Source organism: Scomber scombrus, chromosome 9 (assembly GCF_963691925.1).
Source record: "Scomber scombrus chromosome 9, fScoSco1.1, whole genome shotgun sequence".
NCBI classification, from domain to species: domain Eukaryota; kingdom Metazoa; phylum Chordata; class Actinopteri; order Scombriformes; family Scombridae; genus Scomber; species Scomber scombrus.
The window spans coordinates 30,221,828-30,246,342 of NC_084978.1; the positions used below are offsets into that span (position 1 = coordinate 30,221,828).

Below are 24,515 nucleotides of genomic sequence, written 5' to 3' on the forward strand. Positions count from 1 at the left end.
TCCATTCTTACTGTTCACTGAATGCTTCAAGTCTCCACATCACAAATGTGTATTGTCCAATTGGTCCACAATTAGCTTCCAAACTAGTTATCGCACAAATCTTGTATACACAGACCCCTTAAAATCAGACTTTTAATGAGCACAGAGAAACTTTCCACTGTCAGCAGATGACTCTGTACTTACATCATTCTGCACAGAGAAGAGAACAACATCCAACTGAAGCAAAAAGAAGAATAATATGTTTTTGAGTGGAGGGGGGAAAAAACTAAATGTAATTGTTATTTTTAAACTTTATATTGTTATTTAAGATATAAACTTAAACAACCCTGCACAGCATGAGAATAGTGGCCTTATTTGTCAGTAAGAAGCGTATTAAAAATTAAAACTTAACAGGTGTAAACAGATGAAACAGGTGTCATTTCTCAGTATCACCATGCATGAGAAGAAGAAACATAGGCTATGGGAGGCATACTACTACTGATCTTCTTCTTCTTCTTTTTTAAACAGCATACTTTTGGTTGGTAAGCCAAATGTAATAGAAGATTTCAAAAATATATCTTAGCACATCTCATAACACCTGTGCATATTTGCCGGCAAGTGATGCATTAAAATAATTAATTTTCTCATGGAATTAAGTGGCAACATCCATTTCAATAAATGTAGAAGATGAATTAGATTGTTTTATATAATAAACGCAGTTATGGAAAAATAAAAAACGATCAAATCTAGATATGTGTTGAATCTTCGTTCGACTGATCAGTGATGTTGGACTCGTCTACTCTGGCCTGCCAGGACGTTTAATCAACCTCGCATAGACAGCAGAGCCAGTCCAAGGCAGAGAGAACCTCTTTAGCTAACATGACTTTGAACCGGTTATTAACCCGAGCTGTTCTCTCCAGCAGAGGTAAGAACACGATACATTGGTAAAGAATGAATTCTAATGATTTAGACAGGTCCGTGTTGTGTCACGCTTTATACTACGTGAACACCGTGTTTATTTTGTAGCCTGACCTTAGCTTAGCTTAGCCTAGCATTCGTGCAACGCTAGCACTACAGTCTCATAGGTATTGTTCGTTCCACTAAAGTTATATATTAAAATACACATATGCATGTTATAGCAGTGTTGTATAACATACTGATTTGTTGCAACGAATTCCTTTGTTAAACTATACTTATATGGTATGTAACGTTATCTACGACTAATAACAATTCATCTTCTTCTTTTAAGTATTATTATTATTATTATTATTATTATTATTATTATTATTATTATTATTATTATTATTATTATGTGTGGAGTTGTACGTAATTCACGCCTTGAACAAGTCAATGCTGTTGTTCCTATTATAAAACACATATTAAAGTAGGAGCCATTCTTCAATTGCTTTAAACCCACAGTAGAGGATAGAGAGCACCTTAAAGCTAACCTGATAGATTGTATTTTAAAGGATAGTGACACCATTTATTTCCAAGTCTGTCCAAAGCTGTTCTAGCTGTTATCATTCCTCCTGTTTATACTGACCATTATAGGATCCCTTCATAATGCACTTACAATGGAAGTGATGGAGGACAAAATCCACAGTCCTCCTTCTGTGTAAAAAAATATTTAAAAGTTGATCTGAAGCTAATATGAAGCTTCAGTCGTCCAAATGAGTCAAATCTTCATCTTCTTTGTTTCAACGTTACAGTGTTTTTGGTGCAAAGTTCCTCTTTTTGTTACTATACTTCCACCACAGCTCAACAGGGAAACACTAAGAGGGAATTTGATGCTAAAAAGACTGTAAATGTGTCAGATATCACTTGATATGACTAATCCAGACTGTTGAAGCTCAATAGAAGCTGATCATCTACTTTTAAATGACTGTGTGGACACACTGTGGATTTTGTCCTCCATCACTTCCATTGAAAGCTCATTTGAAGGAGATCTTAAAATAATCAGTATGAACAGGAGGAATGATTACAGAGAGGAAAACCTCTTTCATTGTTCATATAGACACCTGACTGCTGCTTTAAGACACACTTCAACAATTATGAACCTATCCTTTTGAAATACAGTGTAACAGCAGTGCGTACCAGGTTTGGAAATGGTCTTTAGTCATCTTCTGTCAGGTTTTCAATGCTATGCTCAGATTAAAACTCCATAGAACGTTCTGCTATTTCCAGGGTGTGTGTTCATTTCTATTTAACATAAGTGTGCTTCTTCATGGTTATCTGTCGTATCTTTGCAGTTGGATCCAGATCAGTTTTCACAAGCTCCAAGCCTGACACTGCCAACCCAAACTGGATGAGAGTGGGTCTTGCCGTTGGGTCAACAGCTATCCTTTGGGGCCTGGTAAATGACTATCATTTATTTCACAATTGCAATAACAGAGATTAACATAAAAATGATGGAGATTTATGGTTAAAGTGTTCCAGGGTCCATTCATACATCATACATCATACATCAAACATGACATTTATATGAATTGCTTTGAAATCTATACACCAGTTACAGGAAAATTCAAGACCTTTTTAAAATAAAAGAATGTATCATTTAGTTAGTTTGGGCAGTGTTTATGAATCCTGGTCCTGAGGCAGCCCTGTCCTGTAGGTTTTACATGTTTCCCTCTTTCCTTTCCTCTTCATCATCAACTTCTGACAACCACCCATTCATTTCAATCAGCTATCAGTCTATGCATTTCCCATGAGCTTTTAGCATTTAGCTTTATTTGATGTACAAATTAACTTAAATTTCAATATAAACATACTGTATATATACTGTTACCTTGTTGCCACTTTCAACTGAGCTAATATATAACTCTCCCCTTAACTCTGTACATTTATCTTCCTTCCTTCATGAATTTATCGTCAATTAGCCCTTTTCCGTTTGCCAAAAACGCTTTCAGAATAAAATGCATCTGCTTACCAGGAAATGTCAAAATAAAATATCTGAAACAATACATTGTAAATAAAAGCTAGTATGTACTATGTTAATCACATTTACAAAGCACATGTTTCTCAAAGTTTCTATCGTTGGCTGTGTCTGAAATCTCTCCTTTATTCATTAATTCACTACTCTGTATATAAACACTACATAGTTCACTCAATAGTTAACAGCTAATACATTTTGTATTGTTACCATCAGCTGTAGAGTCACATGATGGTATCTTTTAAAATGTGTGGCATTACATTGTGGTATTGTTAGCAGAAAGTAGTGTACATGACATGAACACTACTTTGTTTTGTTCCATGGTGGAATATTTGAGGGCAAAATGTAGTGGAGACATTTCCACACTCAGCATTCAGACATTCAAATAAAATGTTGGAGGGTAAATGTAAATGTAAATGTAGAGCACTGTGTAGTAAATAGGGAGTGATTTCAGACACAGCCTCTGTTTCTATGATTATTTTTACTCAGTAGAGGGCAGCAAAGAGCTACAAGCTATTCCTAAAGCTTCAATCTGATTCAAATCTTAAAATATTTAGTGGATCAGGATAAAGGACAGTGTGCTGAATTTGCCAGCAGCCAAACATAATAGAGGACGTCTTAAAAATCAGATGAATTCATGTTTGAGAGGGAAATTAATCTTAAATATTACACTGTGAGAAATCCTCATATCCTAGAAGGCTTCTTTCTTTCTTATCTTATCTTGCAGCTTGGACATAAATATTTAATTTAATATTCCCAGGTGGCATTAACAAGTTCTCATAATATCTTTTCATTTTAAAGTCATTCTTAAGTCATTTAAAAATACAAACATTATTTATTGTATTTATATTGCAAGGTTGTAATATAAACTTTGTGATTTAGATGGGGTGCAGTGTGAGTATGAGGAAGTTGTTTTGCTCTAACCAGTCAGCACTGTTGAATAACCTGTGGCTTCTGTCTCCCACCTGCAGCTGTTCAAGCAGCACAGCACAGATGTGCACGAGTACAAAGTGAGGAATGGCCTGGAATAACCCCGCACACTGGTTTGTGAGTGTCTGATTTTGTGACCTGATACCTATAGCACCATATACCATATCGGTATACTGTCATGTGTGAGGATCTATATATGGACCAACATATTAAACATGATACTCTCTTTTTTTTTGTCCCGTGTAGGTCGGCAGGTCCTGTCGAGGATACACCTGTTTCTCCACTTGTTTCTATTTCCGTTGTTCCTGATTCCTCACGCTGTATAAAATAAATATATATCATGTGAAATATACATGAGTCATGATTTTGTTCACATACATTGAAAGCTGCTGTGGCATTACCTTCAATACTACTATATTCTACATGAGTGATTTATACTATTGATTTTTTTTATGAATGAACAAACTGTCATAACTAAACAGTGTATCATGGCACCATATGGAACCCTCATACAGACTCTTACATTCCACAGAAGGATTTTCAATATTGAAGACAACAGTTATCTGAGTGAGTAAATCTAAAACAATCTAAAGTACAACATGATTAAAACATAACCTGTAAAAGAAAATATAAATACAGGAATGAAAAGAAGTTCAAATAAATGAAAACTACATCAAGGCAGCCTTTTGTCCACGTGTTGTCTGTGACCTTCCTTGCTCTACATGACTCTTCTACTGACTGAAATGGGTGGAGAGGATGAAAGTCACCATGTATATGAGGAGTGATCAGTGCCACACACGCAGAGAATCAGGTGTGGTAAGGCTCAAGTACAATCAGAACTGTTTTAGGACAGTCAGAAACACTCTACCACACACCGTTTTCACATTAGATTATGGTGGCATGTGCCGACAATCTCTGCAATTTACTGATACTGACATTCCAACTTTCACATCCACCATATGATGTAATTGGCCAGGTGTGCCAACATGAGTTACTTTATTTCAACTGTTAACTGCAGAAATATGTTCTTAAAGGGATATCACTTTTTAAGTCCTTTTTTCCAAGATAAGCTCCCCTTCTACTGGCTATATGGTGAATATATAGTCATCAAATGTCATTAAAATAATTAGCATTATCATAATGAGTGACAGAGTGATCTTTTTATTTCTATATTTTTGCTTGTTTACTTACTTATTATTTATTGTTCTTATTCTTTTTTAGTGATGCTCTTTCTATTTTTGCTATCAGCTTGCTGTTCTAATACTGTAAACTTCTCCACTGTGGCATTAATAAAGGAATATCTTATCTTATCTGCCTACACAGGCTTGAAGTATTGAACTTCATCCTGCTGATAACTTACACAGTCCAATGTTTCCTTGCCAAAACTACAAGTAATTCATGTTGGGCTTAATTGGCACTTTCACGTCCAGACTGTGGAAGCCAGACAGGAGTGCAGCACTCAGGTTATCTCAGTGTAAATGTGTTCAGGTTCATTGTGCCCACTGTGGATAGGTAACTCTACCGGCTCCTTCTTAGAGGGATGATGATGGCTGGTCACAATATATCAACATAACATCCACTGGTTCAACCTATGGTAGAAAAATGGAATGTTGAAGCTGTTGTCTTGGTGTCTTTGTGGTGTTCCTTATCTTCAAATTGATTTAAACAGTTTGGGGTTTTTTTCTTATATTGAGGCTAAGGTGGTATTTTGGGTAAAAAGAATCTGGATTCTAATCTTTTCATTTTCACTCATTCTGTTTTAATCAACATTAAAATGTCATTGCACTTAATTGATCATACGTCATTTGTTTTTATAACACATTGATACTTTATATATTTAATATAAATTAATAGGGGTTTTTTTCCCCCTAACAAATCTGTCTCTTACCTTTGTGACATCTCTGTTCTTTAAACATTATTGTGCCTCTCTGGCAATTACCAGTCATAATACCTGGAGGCATGTTCCAAATGTAAACGTCATGCTGATTCCATGCAGGTTTTGTGTAGTGTGTACACACTGGAAAAAGTGACAATATTAAGGCTATAGTGTAGTGATTGTAAGGTGATACAGCTCTAGATACTACTTCAAAAACACATTAAAATAACAACAACACACACACACAAAAGTACATTTGAGAAAATACTTCCTGCTTGCTTCTTGGTGAAGCTTAATTGGCAGTAGTGTTCTAGAGGTGTAGTTTAATGTTTTAGGGTGCAAGTACCTATATTCTTGTAAGTATGTTGCTTTCTTGTACACAAAAGACAGTATATTATAAGGATTAATATATCTACAGAACATACTGTAGCCTATAGTCTAACATTGGTGAGTAGTATGCGATTGTTAAGCATGGTTTTTTTCCCCCTGGGTATTAATCACTCCTCATACAGTCGCTCTCTGGCATTAACCACTCCTCATACAACGACACCGCACAACATTAATTGCGCAATTCGAGGGCTGGTCTCTGTCCTCCACCTCCTCGCACGCTGCCTACCAAACCCAGATCGGCCATTCATCCAGCATTTGCTGAAGCGGCATCATTTCCACCGTAGCCCTTTTGGAGCACAGCGATGTTTTCCTGCAGAGCGGCCTTGCAGAGGTGTGGACCTCTGGCACGGAGAGCAGCCTATAGGTTGCCTCGGGATGGTGAGTTTCGTCAGCCAGCCAAAAGACATTATAACACCTGGGTTTTCTTCATTTTTCCATGAGCTTTGTGTTTAAATGCGACGGTTTGTCTTCAGTGTTCGCCGTCTGTCGCCTCTGCATTGTTACAGACGGAATAGTACACTTTGTCCTCATGTGGTTTTCTCTGCATAGCTGCATCCTCAAACTGGAGGATGGCAATGGCTGCCATGGAATGTGAAGGTCAATTTGGTTAAGTTGTGTAAAAAAGGCCTTCGAGGTGGCTTTTGATCCCTCACATTAGACTGATCGAATATATTCGACAGTACATTTGACCGTTTAAAGGGCAGCTTTTTAACTTTGAGCTCTGATTGGAGTATTTCATAATGACACAATTAACACGTGTACATCTGTCAGGTTATCAGACAGGACAGCAGACTAGCAGATCCAAAGAGATAGCCACAGTTTGTTAGTTTGTTGCCTCACTTATTGAATGTAAAGTATACGTTATTATGACCAGTGTAATTTACACCAAACCACTGTCACCAGTATGAGAACAACACACGCTGTTTCTTCTGTGTGATGTGACGTGTTGAACACTTGTAAATCAGTGTGAATGTATAGAACATAGACATAATGTGACCTTCACCGGTCTATAGGTGCAGTGGAAACATGGTTGCCTCTGTCGGTCACGTGGTTGTCGTGTGCGCGCTTCTAATGTAAAGAGTACAGATGAGGCACGAGCTTGTGCCACGAGCCGGTCGGTGGACTGGTGGACCGGGCTCGTGTGTCTTCGTGTTTGATAAACGTTACATAAGCGACACAGTGATGGCTGGACACCCGCGAAACTGACGGTGTCGGCATTATGAAGAGATACGGTGATGTCATGTTGTCTTTCATCACTTGTGTATGCCATGTCTGAATGGAAGACGCCATTCCTGCTCATCTGACAGGGGCCGTTTCTCAGTTTATGTTATATTTTTTTGACAAGAAATTAAATAAATGATTTGACACAAGGAACATTAATATATATGCCATTTTCCTTTTGAGTACAATATCTAAAAAATGTCTCCTGATTTATTAAGGAAACATCTCAGGTATTTCATAATGATATTAGGTGTTGATATAATGTGTTGGCTTATATGGTGAACAAGTCAGAATAGCAAAAAGTGTTCCAGATTATATAGTAACTAGACCTTGAGTTTTGAGTTGTGTTATCTAGGTTTAACGTTCCCTCTGACTGCTCAGGTGTAGCGACCCTTACTTTCCTCCATGTTGTTCACGTTGCCTGGCCTCCTCTGTGTCCTCCTCTGCACCTCCCGGTTTCTTTGACCTGACAAGATACACAGACCTAAAAAAAGACGCTAGCATGACATGCTTTTACCACCAGGCACTACTTGGGAGGGGGGGGGGGCCCCCTCTAAAGTGATTACATCACCGCACTGTCCGCTGTATCCCAGAAAAATCCATCCAATGAGAGAACAAGGATGCTGAGCAGGGGATGCAGGGGATGCAGGGGATGCGGATCTTGTGGATCAGTGGTCCCACTTAACCAGAGAAGGGTATCATGTTTTAATCCTGTGACTTTTTGACCTGAGACCCCTCAGCTAGTCATAAATGTTCAATACTTTACCCCCCCACCCCCCCCCTGCTAGCTCATACCTCCGATTTGACTTGAGCCGATTAGCCGGTATAAATAACAGGGAGGTAGGGAGCGGCGACAGAGGCCTGTGCACCGGATTAGCTCCTGAGAATATAAGAGGAGTTTAACACCCTCAACACTGGACAAGACAGTGCTGAAGGAGGAGTTGGAGGACTTTGGAGATGATGGATTTTGAATTTTATACAGTCACAAATTCCTTCTCTTGTAGATTTGGTTAATTGAGCAATAAAAGCCATTCAGCATTCAGTTTTGAGTTTTAGTTTTGTGTCCAACTACGCTTTGTCTATTAGAAGTGTAAATCTTACTCTTCGGTGTTTGCAAAGGGGTTTTTTTTAAGTGCGAGCTGGTTTCAAGAGCGTTTGCTAAGCTGTTGACTCCGGTCCAAGTTGTCTCCTAGTAAACAAAGCTCGCTCTCCTGCGGTATTTTTAGTCCTGCTGTGAAAGAAAACGCTCTGCTAAACCGAAGCAAATATTTTGCCGAGTCATAAAACAGAATTTGATATCTACCTCCGCCTCTTCTTTTTTTTTTTTTTATTTCACCTCACTCATGAAATTGCAGCATGAAATTGGCCACACCTCACTGTGGTATTTAGACTGAGGATGTGGAGTTGAGTGCATCACCTTGCCCATGTCAAACGTGCACTGACTGAGGCATATTATTGCCAATTTTTCAATCTATTGTGCTAAATCCAATCAAGAGTGGGGGGGCATCATGAGCCAGTAGAGCGCCTTAAGGGAGCTTTCTCATCAATCCCTCTCACACAGAGAGCTGAAGCTTATGGGCTACTGCGGCACATTATTCCTATCCTGCAGGTTTCCTTTGGCTTAATGATCGTAGGGACACATCCTTTCACGTCCTTTGTTACATTTTGGGGGTCAAAGCGAGAACACATAAGCTCTTTGAAGGAAAATGTTATGAAATAAATGCAGACAGGTATGAGAAGCATCTAACATGTGATCTTCAATCTTTTCCAGTCCTGCAGAGGCGGCAGATGTCATCTGTTCCTGGCGGGTCTGGGGAGAACATAGTCTACGCCTTGCTGTGTGGTGGAGCCTTCGTCGGCTCTATAACATATGTAAGTTGTGCTGTTTCTATCAGTTCAGGTTCAACCCACTGCTGCCTCTGCTATTCTACATCTAGCAGCAACAAGCTACTAGAAATGTATGCGACTCAGACTTTGTCCTCTTTTCTCAGGCAATCAGCACTGTGACCTCAGACAGCGAGAGGTTCAATGATCGTGTTGCACAAATCAAGGCCAGACCAAAGGCTGATTGGGTCCCTAAACCATGGCCACCAAAGAGTGAGTATTCCTTACCTGCCACTAAAACATGAGAACGCTCAGAAATGAACAAACCATCTCTAGTTGAGGGGTTGGTCAAATCTAGCTCTCAGAAATGTGAGCTCATTTATAAAAAATAAAAAAAACTACTCTAGATAGATAGATGGACTTTATTCATCATTCCGATTATACACCATACACTGCACATCAGAACAAGATTCTGTTGCAATGGCTCAAAAATAGTGCAAAATATAAGAAAAAAAAAGTGCTGAACATTAAAAATAAAAAAACAGGGGAAATAAATCTATGTATAGAGATACAGAAATATATTGCACATTTGCATAAATATATTGCACAGCAATAGTTTATAAATTTGTACAGTCCAATGTAAAACCACATCTTAATTAAATCCCAATGACATGAATCCCCCCCCATACACACACACACACACACACACACACACACACAGGTACGGTATAGTTGAGCACTGTGGTTGTTCAGTTGTTCATTTTATGGACAGTTCCTGGTGCTGAAATGAGGCCGAGCAAACGCAGCACATTAAAAAACACACACTCACACACACATTGCATTAAGTAAAACTGTATTGCGCTCAACTCAAACACAGAATAATTCATCAGTAGTATTGAGTCACAAACACACAACAAATTAAAACTCTTTAGCTCCTGTTGACTATTGCCTCGCTTAACAGCAGAACTAATAATTAAAATATAATGTCTCATTCTGTCATCATGTGAGTTGAGGTATTTTACAGGTGCTGGTGGTGTAAAGCTATTACAGCACAGAATGAGACTTTCATTAAAACAGTCAGAGTAATTCAGCACGGTGCTGAACGTGAAAGTACTAACCTCCTGATATCTGATCTAACAGTAAATAGTGTGTACTAAAGGTGCGTGAAGCATGAAGTGATTACAACGAATACACTCATGTTTATGTCTCGCTCTCAAAAAAACAGCGAGTTCACCACCCCCTCCCCCCTCCCCTCCTCCAGCAAAGGATTGTGGGACAGTCTCAGATTATCCTCTGCTAATTTCAGCAGTGAAAGAACGTCCCTGACCCCACGCTCCACTGCAGAGCCTGACTGTAGCTGCCCAGCTCAGTCTGAGGCCATCCTGCTGTGTCAGTAGCTTAGAGACACACATACACACACACACACACACACACACACACACACACACACACACACACACACAGAGAGAGAGCTGCTGGTGTATTTTTAACATGGTATTAGGCTTTTGATTGGAACAGACAAACTGAAATGTTGTGGTGCTCCCAGGACAAGTGCCAGACTAGTTAATCACTTTGAAACAGGCCTTTTAATTTACTCTAATTTGATTACGATTTATGGTAACAGGTGATTTATACATTTATGGCAACCCTTTTTAGGGGGATTTTCTTTAGGAAAAAATGCGAAACCATCTTTGGCCGTATATTGGTTTTCATAGTTTTCTGTGACAGTAAACTAAACAACTAAAACAGATCGAATACATCATCATGTGCTGAGGAAAGCTGCGAGGAGTCATTTCTCTGACCAAATCATTAGATCGCTGTGAAAATATAGAGCATAATTCATCATAATTCTACCTTTTTTTTTCTTTTTTCAACCACAAGTGATAGTCTTGTTTGCTGACTCATCATGACCCACTTAACACCTTCTACGAACACTCTGCAGACAGAGATGTGGTTGAAAGTACAGGAAGTGGACTTAAAAGGTTTTTATTTAGTTTCCCTTCCTGTCTGCTGAATGTTTAACTCTTGGTCACATCTCTATCAGTGATACATGTTTCTCATTTGATAAGGTGAAACAGCTGCTCTGACTTCACTGCTTAGAGGCCTGATCAGAATATTTCCTAACCAGTTTGTTGAATTACTCTTTAATCAGATTCCAGTGGAGTTTCTTCGCGTTTTTTTTAATTTAAAAAAAATAAAATTTTTTTTTAAAGCTTTCCGCATTGGCAAGAATGAAATGAATTGAAACATTTACTCTGCACATTATGATAAAAAAGTTGTAATTAACAATAGCAAAAAAAGTGTCACCAATCCAAACCAACATATCGATTTAATTTGGCAAATTGCTCAAATGAGTCAGCCTCTACTCTCTGGTAGCTCTGGACCTCCTCCCCAACACACACACACACACACACACACACACACACACACACACACACACACACACACACACACACACACACACACACACACACACACACACACACACTCACTCACACTCTCAGTGTATTGTGTTTGAATGTGACACAACACACCCACGACTGGTTGTTTATTTGTTCGGACAGATGAGTTAAGTGTACTTGATCCAGTTTGTATTAAGTATGCAGAAAGCAAACAATGTAACTGGTCTCTGTGGACTGATGCATCATCATCATCATCATCATCATCATAAGCAGCAGCAGCACAGGCACTGTGTACATTCACCAATGCAGGCAAGCATATAAAGCCACTATATCAAGTGTTTGTCTTATGACTGCTGGTGGTAATGAGTAATGAGGAAAGTAACCCCAACAACACATCACATGAATCCTAATGTTTCTGAGCTTTTTAACACCATCACCATCAGAACACATTTTCCATTTTTACATGAACATCTTCATAGTCTCATGGGCAGAATTAAATATATTACATTGATTTTTATATGATATTGTATGTTAGCGATGGGAATTCTGACTCTTTTGAGTGAGTCAGATCATTATGTTCAGTTAATCTCTTTCAGCTTCCAAACGGCTCTTCATTAATTACTACTTCCTGCTTTTACAATTCAGCCGAATATAACATTGTGTGTCACTTATGACTGGTCTGTGTGCACATACATCACTGAAGTTATTCAGTGTAATTGTGCTAGACTTAATCATTTCCAGATAACCATTATTTAACATTATGTTTAATATAAAAATATAAATGTAAAACACACCAAGTATATTTAACAATTCATTGATATTAAATGTGTAAATTAGAATTTTAAAAGCTATTCCAATCTAATCACACTCCAAATGGAAAATATATGTATGTTTGTGTTGTATGTAATAGTAATAATAATAATAATAATAATAATAATAATAAAAAGGGATTTGTTTTAAAAATCAGTACATTCATGTTCCCCAGTGGATAAACCCTGTCTGATTATATATGTTAATGTGCTAACCCAGCACCATAAGAGGAACAAACCCACACATTCTAACCTAACCTGATGTATAGTTTTCATGTGTCACTGACCCTTGTGTTTCTGTCTCTTTCCAGGCAGGGATGAAGAAGAAGGTAAGTCCTGTCATCACAGATCTTTTTTGTTTTGCTTTTCATTCATCATCACTGCCTGAAAAAGTTGTTATGTATGCTCACTGAAATGTCAACCTGCACTCAAGAGAAATGGGCCTGATCGTTCTTCTAACATTCATGATTTCACTATCCTGATTCTAACACATGTTCAAATGGAAGTTCGTGATCATATTTCATCCGACAGCCAGCAGTGAGAATTTTAATAATGAGAAGTTAAAACTAACAAATGCAGCATGAGCACAGCATGTAACCTACAATAAGAAGAGAGTATGAAGCAATGTTGGACCCACATGTGCAGTCACGTACACTGTAAGCAGTGTGATGTGGTTTCTATCCAGCTCTGATGATGATGAAGAGGAGGCTGGCTGTGATAAAAGGTGAGGGAGGAGAACTGCTCTGCTTCTCCTCAGTCTAGATGAGATTAGAGGGTGCTGCTCAGTATCCAGTAACTCCTCCTCTTCTATGTACCGTATCATTCAGTGCTAGGGGACAAAACCCGTAATAAAACACAAGAAATATCTAAATTAAACTGGCAGATTTCTATAAAATTACCAAATATATTCATACTCTCCAGAGGATGAAGTGTTTCCAATTTGGACACGAGTTTCCTTCAGTGTTTGACATATCTTGCATAAAAAAGAAGAAAAGAAAAGAAGTTGTAGAATAAATATCACAGCCTCTACAGACTATTTGTTTTTTCTTTTCTCAAAATGTCATTATTGCTTCTGCCAGTTCATATTACAAGCAGACTAATAGAGGAGAGACATAAACATATGTCACATCCCGGGTGCATGTTCACATTTATATACTATATACTCCGAATGTTAAGTCAACAGTCATTCCATTAATACTATTTTAGAAATGAGTATGATGTAATAAACAGAGCAAAAAAAAAAGTTAAAGATAAAACAGTGTAGAACTATCAAACATAGACCGTGACCTTTTTCATTTAACAGTTATATCTATATAATGAATTGTTTGGTCTACTGAACAATAACTTGATAGGATGCTATAAAGAGATTACATCATTACTTTCTCCTGTTTGATTGGCTAAACTGTGACTTAAGTTTGGTTGCAGTTCTCTATTATTATAGATTTAATGTGCTGCAGAACTACTTTGGGATTAGGTATTTTATCTTATTCATCATATAGAGCAGGGGTGTCAAACTCATTTTAGTTCAGGGGCCACATACAGCCCAGTTAAACCATTGCACAATAACCTATAAACAACTACTTTACTATAATAAGCCATATCATCATCTATTATGCCAAAGTCTTTTACAGATTATTTTGCACAGAAGCTGCTGATTGACAACATTTTGCACAATGTTCAATATATAAATGTTTTAAATATGAACACAATATGTATTCATTGTTTTTTCAGAGAATTGTATTCTGGTCAGGGTGGGGAAAAAAAACTCTGAATCAGCAGAAACATTGGAATTAATGTAATTTTCATACTTTGCAAACTTATCCAGTGGGCCAGATTGGACCCCTTGGCTTGCCGATTCTGGCCCACAGGCCCTATGTTTGACACTTAGTCAGATCTACACCCTGCTGTGTGAACTCAGCCTCACATCTCTTCCACATTGTATCATTGTGGCCTAAAGACAAGTTGATCAGAACAGACCCTCGTTTCTTTGATACCACTCAATCCCTCCTTTCTCTCCCTCTCTCTCTCTCACTCTTCACTGTGTACCTCCCACACTTCCTACGTTACACTGACTCAACCAGTGTCTTTTTTAGAAACAACAACAGTCTTGTATTCTTTAACGAACTCGAGTCATTGAAGGACGTCTCCGCTCCAAATGAGACAAACTGGTGACTGTCATGATTTCCTAATAAGCAAAGCTTTTAATGGAGCGCTCGCCATTGACATCACCAGTGCATCTTGCTACAGTAGCAGCCCATATCCATTTCCTGCAAATTCACATTCATTTCCTCTGTGGTTGAATTTAGACTGAACATGATATTGTTGTATAAAAATGACTCTTTTTTTTTATTTTTAAAGTTAAAATAGAAAACTCTTCTTCCGTTTTTATCTAACTCTTCTGTGTCTTTACTCTTTCAGTGTAATGGTAAAACTAAGGTCCTCTGTGGCCGCATGGATATTCTTCCTAGAACTGGACTGGAACAAAATCCCTCCCTCCTTCCTTCCCTCCTCTCCTGTACTACTAAGAAAGAAACAGAGTGCACTACTCAGCCCTAAAACCTCTGGACAGTTCTTCTCTCGTCATTGTTTCACCTTGTTCTGCTAAATGTTAAAAGTTAAAAAAAAAAAAAAAATGTGAAGAGGATAAACGGACGTGACAGAACTATCCACAAACCAGTTCTTTGGTCAATGGACTATATTACCAGTGTAAAACATCAACAGTGGTTTGGATAAAGTGTTTTTTTTGTGGGACATTAGCCAGTTTATCAACTTGACCGCTGAGCTATCCATGCTAACACGTTAGCACGCCCTGTTGCTAGTGACAGTATTTCGTTAGCATCATTCAGAGAGCTCGGTTAGCTCATGTAGCCTTCTAAAAACATTTCCTTATGTAGCTTACATCGGGTAGTGACAAGCTTTTCTAAATGTCATCATGGATAGCTTTAAGCTAAGTGGACAGTGTTGCTAGCAGCGTACATGGCTACAGATATTCAAGCTAGCAGCTAAAAACACAGTGATTGAACTAGCTACAATTATCTTTAGCTTCTTTATTTATGTCCCCAAGGGGCAATAAATATATAAAGACCTCATCCTAGCTAGTTATCTTGACATCAATTCTAGTGTTGGAAATACTAGAAATGTTGTATTTTCATATATAATTACACTTAAATGATGTAATTTAAGAGCACTTCCAAAAACTTGGATGGTAGTATTAAATTCCCAAAAGAAAAGCAAGACAAGCTTTAAAAATGTGGTTTATCGATATAAAGCCAACATTCAAAAAAGGAAAGATGACCACAACTCCCAGTTTTGTTGATTTGGCTTCTATTTGGGCAGAATCAAATGTACTTTTTGAGAAACCTGATAATGCATGAATCGGCTTCTTTTTCCGATTCTTGGTAAAACTCACAGATAATTCCTAGACGGAACTTACAATGCTGCAGGTGGTGCTAAAATAAACCTGTAGTATAAGTTTGGTGATGGTGTGTGCTCAGGTGTTAGTTTGTATAGCCTATATTCCTTTTGCCATGAATTAACAGCATATGGAGGCTATTATCACTGAGCAGTAAGTGTTCAGGTGTTGAACAGCAGAGTCTAAGTTGATTGCCGGGCTGGTCTCCCACATCTGTGTGTGTGTGTGTGTGTGTTAGTGGTCAAATGTCAAACAAACAGCAGAGATTAAAGACGCACAACCTACCCGGCCCGTCTCAGTGTCTCACTCAGACTCACTCTCAGAGTTCCAGATAACTCATAGCTTGTTAATTCAGATGGTAAGAACAAAGATTCAACTTCACCCCCTCTACCCTGCACCGCCACCCCCTCTCCCTCCTTCTACCTCTCCCCCCTTCTCCTCCCCTCCCTCTCTGTGTCGTGCTCCTCCCTTTCTTTGAGTTTGCATGCAGTTTATGTAATTAATGTGTCGCCTCTGGATTTTTTTTATTTTATTTTTATTAATCTGCTGCAGCAATGGTAAGGTTTGGAGTGGGGATGTCTAGAAGCAGTACTTACAGATCAGTCGGCAGGGCTGCCAAAAACAAAACGCTGGACAAATTAATCAGCTATCAGAAGCCATGTTTCCATCCAACTTTCTGTCTGTCTCTCAGTTACACCTGACACATATTTGACATTCACACTGTGACCCCCTACACTGCCATGCATGTGAGATGAGTCTAAGTTAAAGCCCAAATCAGTACAATATCCACTTAAATCCATGTCAGATTGTGTGATGTAATCCATGCTGAATTGTAATGATACATTATTTTGGACACAGGCTTTTTTCCGTCCCCAAAGCTCCAAATCAGTGTCAGTGTGATTTAAGACCAATGTCTTTGATTGACACAAAGGATTTCACCATGTTTTCTTTCATGATAGTGAATTTTCACATAGACCACTTAATAACAGTCCTGTGTATCAGGCCTTAAAGAATATACATCCATACAAGACATGATGTTTGATATTGTAATATATCAGTGAATTATTGTAGAACGTCAGTGACGTGTTTAGATGGCCATGAACACTTAATTTAACAGATGAGAGAAAAGTGTTATTTTACTCATAGAAAGAAAAGTAGAAAAGTTTTGTAGATTTTTTTTTTTTTGTAAATCAAGCATATAAGTTTTTATTGAGATACATACATAACCCACCACAGTATTGTTATATAGTGTTATACAGGTGAGTGCCCTTTAGGACTTGGCTGCAGGTGTGATGTGAGTAGCTGTGACACGATGCTTATGAGGGAAAATAAAGAACATGCTTTTTCGTGTAAAGTTGGATGGAAACGCAACTGCTAATCTAATGCTGCTAGTTTTTAAATGGCAAATTTTGCATTTGACAAGATTGTGCTTGGTTTACACTGAAATGCAGCACTGTGAAAGTGTATGTGTCTTTATAGACCAGCCATGTTGCTCAGGGAGGATGGTAGTGGGAGGGGCTTGCTATATTAAACAAGGCTACTGACTCTCTAATATTCTTCTCCTTCTGCTTTTCTGTTCTAGGAGGAGAAGAGGAGGAGGCTGCAGCTGAGGAGGAGGCTGCAGCCGAGGAGGAGGAGGCAGCTGTTGCTGAGGAGGCCGGTGGAGAGGCCGAGGTTGAGGCTGTGGAAGAGGAACCTGTCGCTGCTGCTAACGGCGAGGCGGAGACCGTAGTGGAGGAGGTCGCGGAGGTTGTCGCGGAGGCTGCCGAGGTCGTCGCCGAGGTGGCCGAGGGCGTCGCCGAGGCCGCGCAGGAAGTGGAGAAGGTGGCGGAAGAAGTGGCCCAAGTGGCAGAAGCTGTCGAGGAGGCTGCCGAGGCTGTCGCAGAACCAGCGGCCGTCGCCGCCGAGGAGCCCGAAAGCAACGGTACGACTTCATCTGAGGAGGAGGCCTGAGGTTCCACACATTCACTACAGGGAGACACACACACACACACACACACACACACAACCAAACATACACTTGACTATCTCTAAACCACTTGAAACAGCAGGTCTTTTCCTCCTCACAACCCTGGGAACAATAACACTGGTAACTTAGTCACTGTCTTTAGAAGCACTAGAGATTAGCTGCTACTCCTCAGGTGTCTGGCTTCACCTCTTATTGACCACTCTCTCATATCTTTCTAAAAACTTTCTCAAAGGATATTTTCTCTTGTATTTATTGGAGTGAGTTTAAGGGAGAACACACAGAACGCTACTCAGTTTCTTTCTCTCTTGTTTCTTCACGTAAGGATGGATATTTTTTTTCGGGTGTGCAGATTAAATCACTGTATATGATGTCTATATTTGTTCCAATGTGGCCTAGAAATGTTTTAACAACCAACAGGTCCCATGATTTACAGCTGCACAATGCAGTGCATCAACATGGCATTGAGGTCTGTATGTGACGCTCATTTGCAGTTATGGGTGAAATAAAAGTGATCACTCTGTGAAGACATAACATAACATCATTGAAGCAGATTGGCCCTGATTCCGCATAGTTAACAAAACTAAAACATAGCATTCCTTATATACCGTACTGGTTTTAATGTTCAACCAATCACACTAAACTAAATAAACGTGGCAAGAGAACAAGCAGGAAAGACCCCTCAAATGTTGTCGTAATTATTCTTGTAATGCGTATTAAGCCCCTAATGTAATTCTGAGATCTGACTAATTGATTCTAAACCTCTGTAATGTTGTAAAAATTTTTTGCCAGAGCAAGTAGACGCCTGTTAATCCTTTTAAACTGTCATACAGTTATGTAATATAACCTACAGCAAGAAGAGATGGCTCTGAGATTGTGTACAAACTCTGTAACTGCTGCAGTGTGTTTTTTCTTTTGTTTTTTTCCCCCCTCAAGTGTAATGTGAAACTGTTAAAGAACTCACCAGGTTACCAAGTGAATCGAGCTATACGTGATCATAATTTTATTTTGCTTATAACTGGATAATGAGCATTGTGAACAGTTTACGGTAATTCTTCGAGCCATACAATAAAGCTTCTATCAAACCGGAAAGATTTACTGCCGTCTTTAATTTGTCTGAATTGGTCTTTCTAAGGACGTTTCTATCTATTCATTCCAGTTTAAGAACTTAATTTTCATGACCCGTTTTTTTTTTTTTCCCTCACAAATTTACTATATATTTACTGCAAATAACACCAACAATTTGCTTTGCCGTCTCATGCTGAATATTTGTTACATGCACATTTTGAATCAGGCTCCCCATTGCATTTCCGTCTCACCACTTATTGTATCTAACTTTTCTTGTATCAGAAATGCACTGGGACTTCTGTATTCATCAAAATATAATGTTTCCTTTTGCACTGTGATATACTTTTTTAGGGGTATATTTGCATGACATATCTACTGTATGTTTCATATATTTTCTTAAAAATTCCACACTCAGAAGTGAGGTTTTAAAAGGAGGCATGCTGGGGTGAAAGGTGTCTTGCATGTCTTTTGGAACTTTGGAACAAAGTATGACTCATTCAGCAGCACCATGGCTGATATGGGCCTATTTTGACATATCATAGACACTGTATAACAGTACTGCTATATACTGTATTTTGGCCAGTAAGTAAAGAAATTACAGATATGTCTGACGTAATAAGAAACAAACACATATATGCTCTATCACCACCCTATATCTTACCAAATAGATACCAAGGGATATTTATCGAAATTTGTTGGGTGTAATGTTAATAAGCAAATTTTGGTAGATTTTAAAATTAAGTGTGTTTTTTTTTAAAAAGTCTCATTTATCTGAATCGGCCGCACATTCCAGGCATGCTTCAAGATTCTCCTTATTCACTAATCTCTACCGTTACCTTCTAAGATTTCAAAGGAACATACCCAAACCCTACCGGAATTGCCCAATATTAACAGGCATGCTGTTTTTTTGCTCATGTCTGTGCACAATTTCTCTGGTAATCCGTTTCTTCTGGTCTTGTATGGAAGTACTTTATTGGTTTGTGACACTATATTGAAGCCTCTCGTGACTAACACGGCTTTCCCGTCCTGCCTTTCTCTTCAATTTCTTCTGGGGGTTCACGTTGCACCTGCATGTAGTCACAACCCACCAGAGACATTTTCTGGCACTAAATCCGTTAGCACTAGGTTTTAACAAATGCTCGACAAATTACCTTGGCTAACCACCTCAAGTTGTATGACCTTAATGTGGGAATATATAACTTGAGAATCAGTGATGTTTGGATGGCTGGATTTTGTGTTGCAGTGCTGCTGGCAGCTGCCTCTATTCTAGAAGTACCGAAGATACCTGAAGCAATAGAAGAGTTGGCACCTGAGTCTCCAGCACCAGAAGAAGCAAAGCCTGTTGAAGACATTGTACCAGTAGAGGTTGCACCAGCTGTTGAGGAGATTGTGGCACCAGTAGAGGCTACACCAGTGGCTGAAGAGACCCCTGCATCTGTTGTTGAGGCACCAGTGGTTGAAGAGGCTCCTGCACTAGTTGAGGAGGCACCAGTGGTTGAAGAGGCTCCTGCACCAGTTGAGGAGGCCCCAGTGGTTGAAGAGGCTCCTGCACTAGTTGAGGAGGCACCAGTGGTTGAAGAGGCTCCTGCACTAGTTGAGGAGGCACCAGTGGTTGAAGAGGCTCCTGCACCAGTTGAGGAGGCACCAGTGGTTGAAGAGGCTCCTGCACCAGTTGAGGAGGCACCAGTGGTTGAAGAGGCTCCTGCACCAGTTGAGGAGGCCCCAGTGGTTGAAGAGGCCCCTGCACCAGTTGAGGAGGCACCAGTGGTTGAAGAGGCCCCTGCACCAGTTGAGGAGGCACCAGTGGTTGAAGAGGCCCCTGCACCAGTTGAGGAGGCACCAGTGGTTGAAGAGGCCCCAGCACCAGTTGAGGAGGCACCAGTGGTTGTAGAGGCCCCAGCACCAGTTGAGGAGGAGTCAGTGGTTGAAGAGGCCCCTGCACCAGTTGAGGAGGCACCAGTGGTTGAAGAAGCCCCTGCACCAGTAGAGGCAGCACCTGTAGTTGAAGAGACCCCTGCACCAGTAGAGGCGGCAGCAGTTGTTGAAGAGACCCCCGCACAAGTAGAAGAAGTTCCAGCAGCCCCTGCTGCAGAAGTAGCCAGCTCTGTGGTGGAAGAACCAGCTGCAGCGCCAGTGGAGACCCTGGCAGAAGACCCCAAGAAAGAGTACATTGTTGTGGTTCTGGAAGGAACACCTAACGCAGGAAAAAGGCCCAAGGTGCTGGGAGTGGGGCCCATGGGTGGTAGGATCATCCCAGCTCCAGATGATGATGACGCCCATGCTGCTGAGGTACCAGAAAACTTTGTTTCTAGGCTGATCACTTATATTGTTTAAAGACTTAATGCAGAGACGTTGATTATTTAAACCTTTTAAATCACGATTATTACATTTCTCAGCCCGAGTTGAGTGCAATAGTATTGAGTACCTATTGTCATCAGGGTCCTTCAATAGAAATGTATTGATATTTTGACTCCTGCCTGTTATAATCATTGTAGGCTGTGAATAAAATCTAACTCGAATGTTTAAACTCTGCTACTCAGGGTAAACGACGCCTCCTTAGGATGCAAATGCAGTAGTTCCAACTAAGGTACTGAGCCTTATGTTTAATTCTACCATGTTAGAGTGGCTGTGGACATGATGTCATTTAAAATTCAACATGAGGGGTAACCTCGGTCCACATTCCTAACCTTTAGGTTTAAGTACACTGTTGGGATGTAGAGTTATTTAACATACTCATTCAGTCATTGAACATGTGGTACCATGCCATTGACTTTTGTGTTTCTATCCTCCATCACAGTAAACTCCTGAATGATGACTTTATCCTGCGGAAGAAGAGGATGTGCCTTTCTCCAACACTTATCCCCCCCTCCTTTCACCCTGAAACACAAGGGACTAATATGTAGTTCCTGTGTTAAGACACACACACTCTAGTGTTTGGATCAATGCCTGTTTAATATAATAACCATCCTAACATGTTAGCAGTGGCCCCGTTACTGACACTCCACACTGACTTTACAACTCTTGAGTTCCAGATGAGCCCAGCAAGTAGTTCAACAGATCTCTGGTTTATCTTTTAAGTAGACTCAATAACAAGTCTTCCAATATTTGTGAAATGCAACCTGTTTACTGCTACAATACTGAGCCATTCAGTTACACTCTTACTGTTACAGAGTTAACCACCTCAAAAGAAAAATCACTCCAGTAGAATACATTGTTACTCATCAGCAAACCTTGTTAGACTAATCACTGCCCAATCACTTGTGATGTGAACCTACAGCAAGGAGGGTTTTGTATCACCAGCATTCTTCACATTACCCAAGCTCAGGTTCTTGTGCTTTTCTTGGTGTTAAAACAGCTGGAAAATACTTGCTTTAGTTTTTTTAATTTCTATTTAAATGAAGAAATGCTTTGACTGGCTCAACAGCCCGTGTAGCTACCTTGCTACCTCAATTTTCCTCTTGTTTTAAGTCTTTAAATGACACTACGGAACTCTTCTTGATGCTATCACAGTGATACACTTCCTATGCTAACGAGACAATTGCTGAGCCGGTAGGCTTATTCTGCTATATGATCACCAAAATAACTTATCCTGTAAGACTTATTAAGGCAGGTATTTTCTAATTTCCCTTTTACTGTCCTCCCTTGTTTTAAGAGTGTAATTTAATACCGAAACACAGAAGAAAACCGCCGCTATGATGTGTTCATTGGGTTCAAACTGCATTCTCCATTATGGCCACACCCCGGTTTCTGATGCCACAGCAGGTGTTTTGCCCTAACTTGTACTGGAGAACACCAGTTGTGACATGATTGATTGGGATGTGGCCAGAAAAGAAAACACTTGGAAACTGTGTGTCATCCTTGTGTTACCTGTTCTGTGCAACATACCAACTGGTGCATCAAGTTTAAAAGTTTGGACCCATAAAGAGAAGCACAGCAGGTGTTCTTACTTCCTTATATTCAGTGTTTAATTACCTTTTACACATACAATAGGCGAGTTAGTTCCTCCTTAGCTTTGTAGACAATCTAATGAATGTACAAATCATTAGGGACATCTTTCCTGATAGTAAAACAATCCACACATCTCGATAATGTCAAAAGTCCTCCTCACATCCTCTTTGTTCCACATCTCACCTGAAGCCATAGGAAACGTACAAGGATTAATGTTTCAACCTAGATTAACGATCAGTGTTTTATGTTTTGAAAATTGTACATTTATAGGTGTAGCTCTGTGTCATAGTTCCACGAGGACAAGTTAGGAAGTTGGATTGGGGGAATTGTCCTTTTCAGTGTTTGTAACCTGTTATCTTCAAAGAGCTTTTTTCCTTTTTTCTGTGTGGATGTGTAATGTAAAGGCTTACTGCAAGTATGAAGAGTCGTGATATTGATGTGCTGGCGTGACATGAAGTTTGTGTGTTTGGGAAGTGTTTTAAGTATGTTTGAAGAAAAGTCTCCAGTGTGAAACGCTTTGACCGCTCTTGTTTGTTCTATCTCTCTTCCCCCGATTCCCTCTTTCAACTATTAAATCTGTCTTTGTTAGCTTGGCGTACCGTATTTTGGGAGAAAAAGTCTGAGATCACCGAGGTATGTTATTGAACTTGAATGCTAGTATGTATTTTTAAAAATGGAACGTAGATTCATAAAATGACGCTGTCCTCGGTGCTTGCAGGCTGGTTTCCATAAAATGATATGAATGGATGCCTTTGTTTTAGCAAAGGACAGAAACTGTGATTGTTTGACACATTATTATTATTATTATTTTTTCTTTTCTTGTTTTTGCAAAATAAAGAGGGATTAAGAATATCATTTTGTCAGTGATTTAATTTTTAAAATGTTTTCCTCTGGAATACTAAAGGGTGTACTATCTAGACCTGTCAAAATAATGATATGAACTTATCGTACAATAACATAATTATCAACACTTCACATTAGCAGCTAAGATGCTATTCATGTCACATTGACTAAGCTAGTAGTGTCCTCCATTCCTCACTGTGTACGTCCTGAGTGGAGACTGTAGAAGAATTAAAGGTAAATAACTATTTTTACAGACTCTCCAATCCCACCCTCTGCCCACCTTGCATTATTATACTATTATATGATCATTATATCAGTGGTATAAAATGACATTCAAATGAGCTAGGGTGTTTTTGCATGCAATGATCCTCTCTCATATAGAATATGGTTTCACAAACTGGACTTTCACTAATATAACTTTCCCAGTCAGATTGAATCACTATACAAAAGAGCACTTAAAATATTTGATAAAATATACATCATCACTAACATATACTTCAGAAACATAACCTCCTCAGTTTTGATCATTTTAAAAAGTTTAAATATGCCTGCTCAATATATAAAACATTAAAAGGACTTGCACCAGCCCCATTAAGGGACTACATCAAACAGAAAGCAAACAATCTACTAGGGCAACCACAAGAGGGGACTGTGTAATACCGTTCAGACACACCACTTTAGGTCAGTCAGTACTCTCAGTCAAGGACAGTCACATTTGGAATAGTTTACCACTAACAATACAGGAATGTGATACATATGCCATATTGAAAAACACATTTGAAGAACTGGCTCAAGAGTAATCAATCCTGCACTCAATGCATGCTCACACACATGTACGTGTGGGCATGCATTGCACCGATTTATTACACTGGTTCGTTGTGAATCTTGTATGTTTGTATAGTGTAATTGTTTTAATGT

General features: G+C 39.3%; 2 protein-coding genes across 2 annotated transcripts; both read left to right on the top strand.

The window, feature by feature from the left end:
• Positions 1-784: 784 nt before the first annotated feature.
• ndufc1 (NADH:ubiquinone oxidoreductase subunit C1) lies at positions 785-4,186 on the top strand. The gene is made up of 4 exons (XM_062425907.1): positions 785-904; positions 2,229-2,332; positions 3,880-3,955; positions 4,085-4,186. Exons 1-3 carry the CDS (start codon positions 859-861, stop codon positions 3,937-3,939), a joined length of 210 nt encoding a protein of 69 aa, XP_062281891.1. The 5' UTR covers positions 785-858; the 3' UTR covers positions 3,940-3,955; positions 4,085-4,186.
• Positions 4,187-6,305: 2,119 nt separating this feature from the next.
• On the top strand, positions 6,306-21,786 carry mgarpa (mitochondria localized glutamic acid rich protein a). The gene is made up of 10 exons (XM_062426179.1): positions 6,306-6,482; positions 9,097-9,197; positions 9,317-9,422; positions 12,672-12,689; positions 13,006-13,084; positions 14,779-14,785; positions 17,282-17,696; positions 20,050-21,095; positions 21,347-21,393; positions 21,604-21,786. The coding sequence occupies exons 1-9, from the start codon at positions 6,407-6,409 to the stop codon at positions 21,380-21,382; spliced, it is 1,884 nt and encodes a 627-aa protein (XP_062282163.1). The 5' UTR covers positions 6,306-6,406; the 3' UTR covers positions 21,383-21,393; positions 21,604-21,786.
• The last annotated feature ends 2,729 nt before the right edge of the window (positions 21,787-24,515 follow it).

Excerpts from the sequence above, each read along its gene's own strand:
- ndufc1 (XM_062425907.1), top strand. The coding sequence starts at position 859 with ATGACTTTGAACCGGTTATTAACCCGAGCTGTTCTCTCCAGCAGAG. Across the intron at positions 905-2,228 it reads AGCTGTTCTCTCCAGCAGAG|TTGGATCCAGATCAGTTTTC; the intron begins GTAAGAACACGA and ends GTATCTTTGCAG. Across the intron at positions 2,333-3,879 it reads CAGCTATCCTTTGGGGCCTG|CTGTTCAAGCAGCACAGCAC; the intron begins GTAAATGACTAT and ends TCCCACCTGCAG.
- mgarpa (XM_062426179.1), top strand. The coding sequence starts at position 6,407 with ATGTTTTCCTGCAGAGCGGCCTTGCAGAGGTGTGGACCTCTGGCACGG. Across the intron at positions 9,198-9,316 it reads TCGTCGGCTCTATAACATAT|GCAATCAGCACTGTGACCTC; the intron begins GTAAGTTGTGCT and ends CTCTTTTCTCAG. Across the intron at positions 17,697-20,049 it reads CGAGGAGCCCGAAAGCAACG|TGCTGCTGGCAGCTGCCTCT; the intron begins GTACGACTTCAT and ends TTTGTGTTGCAG.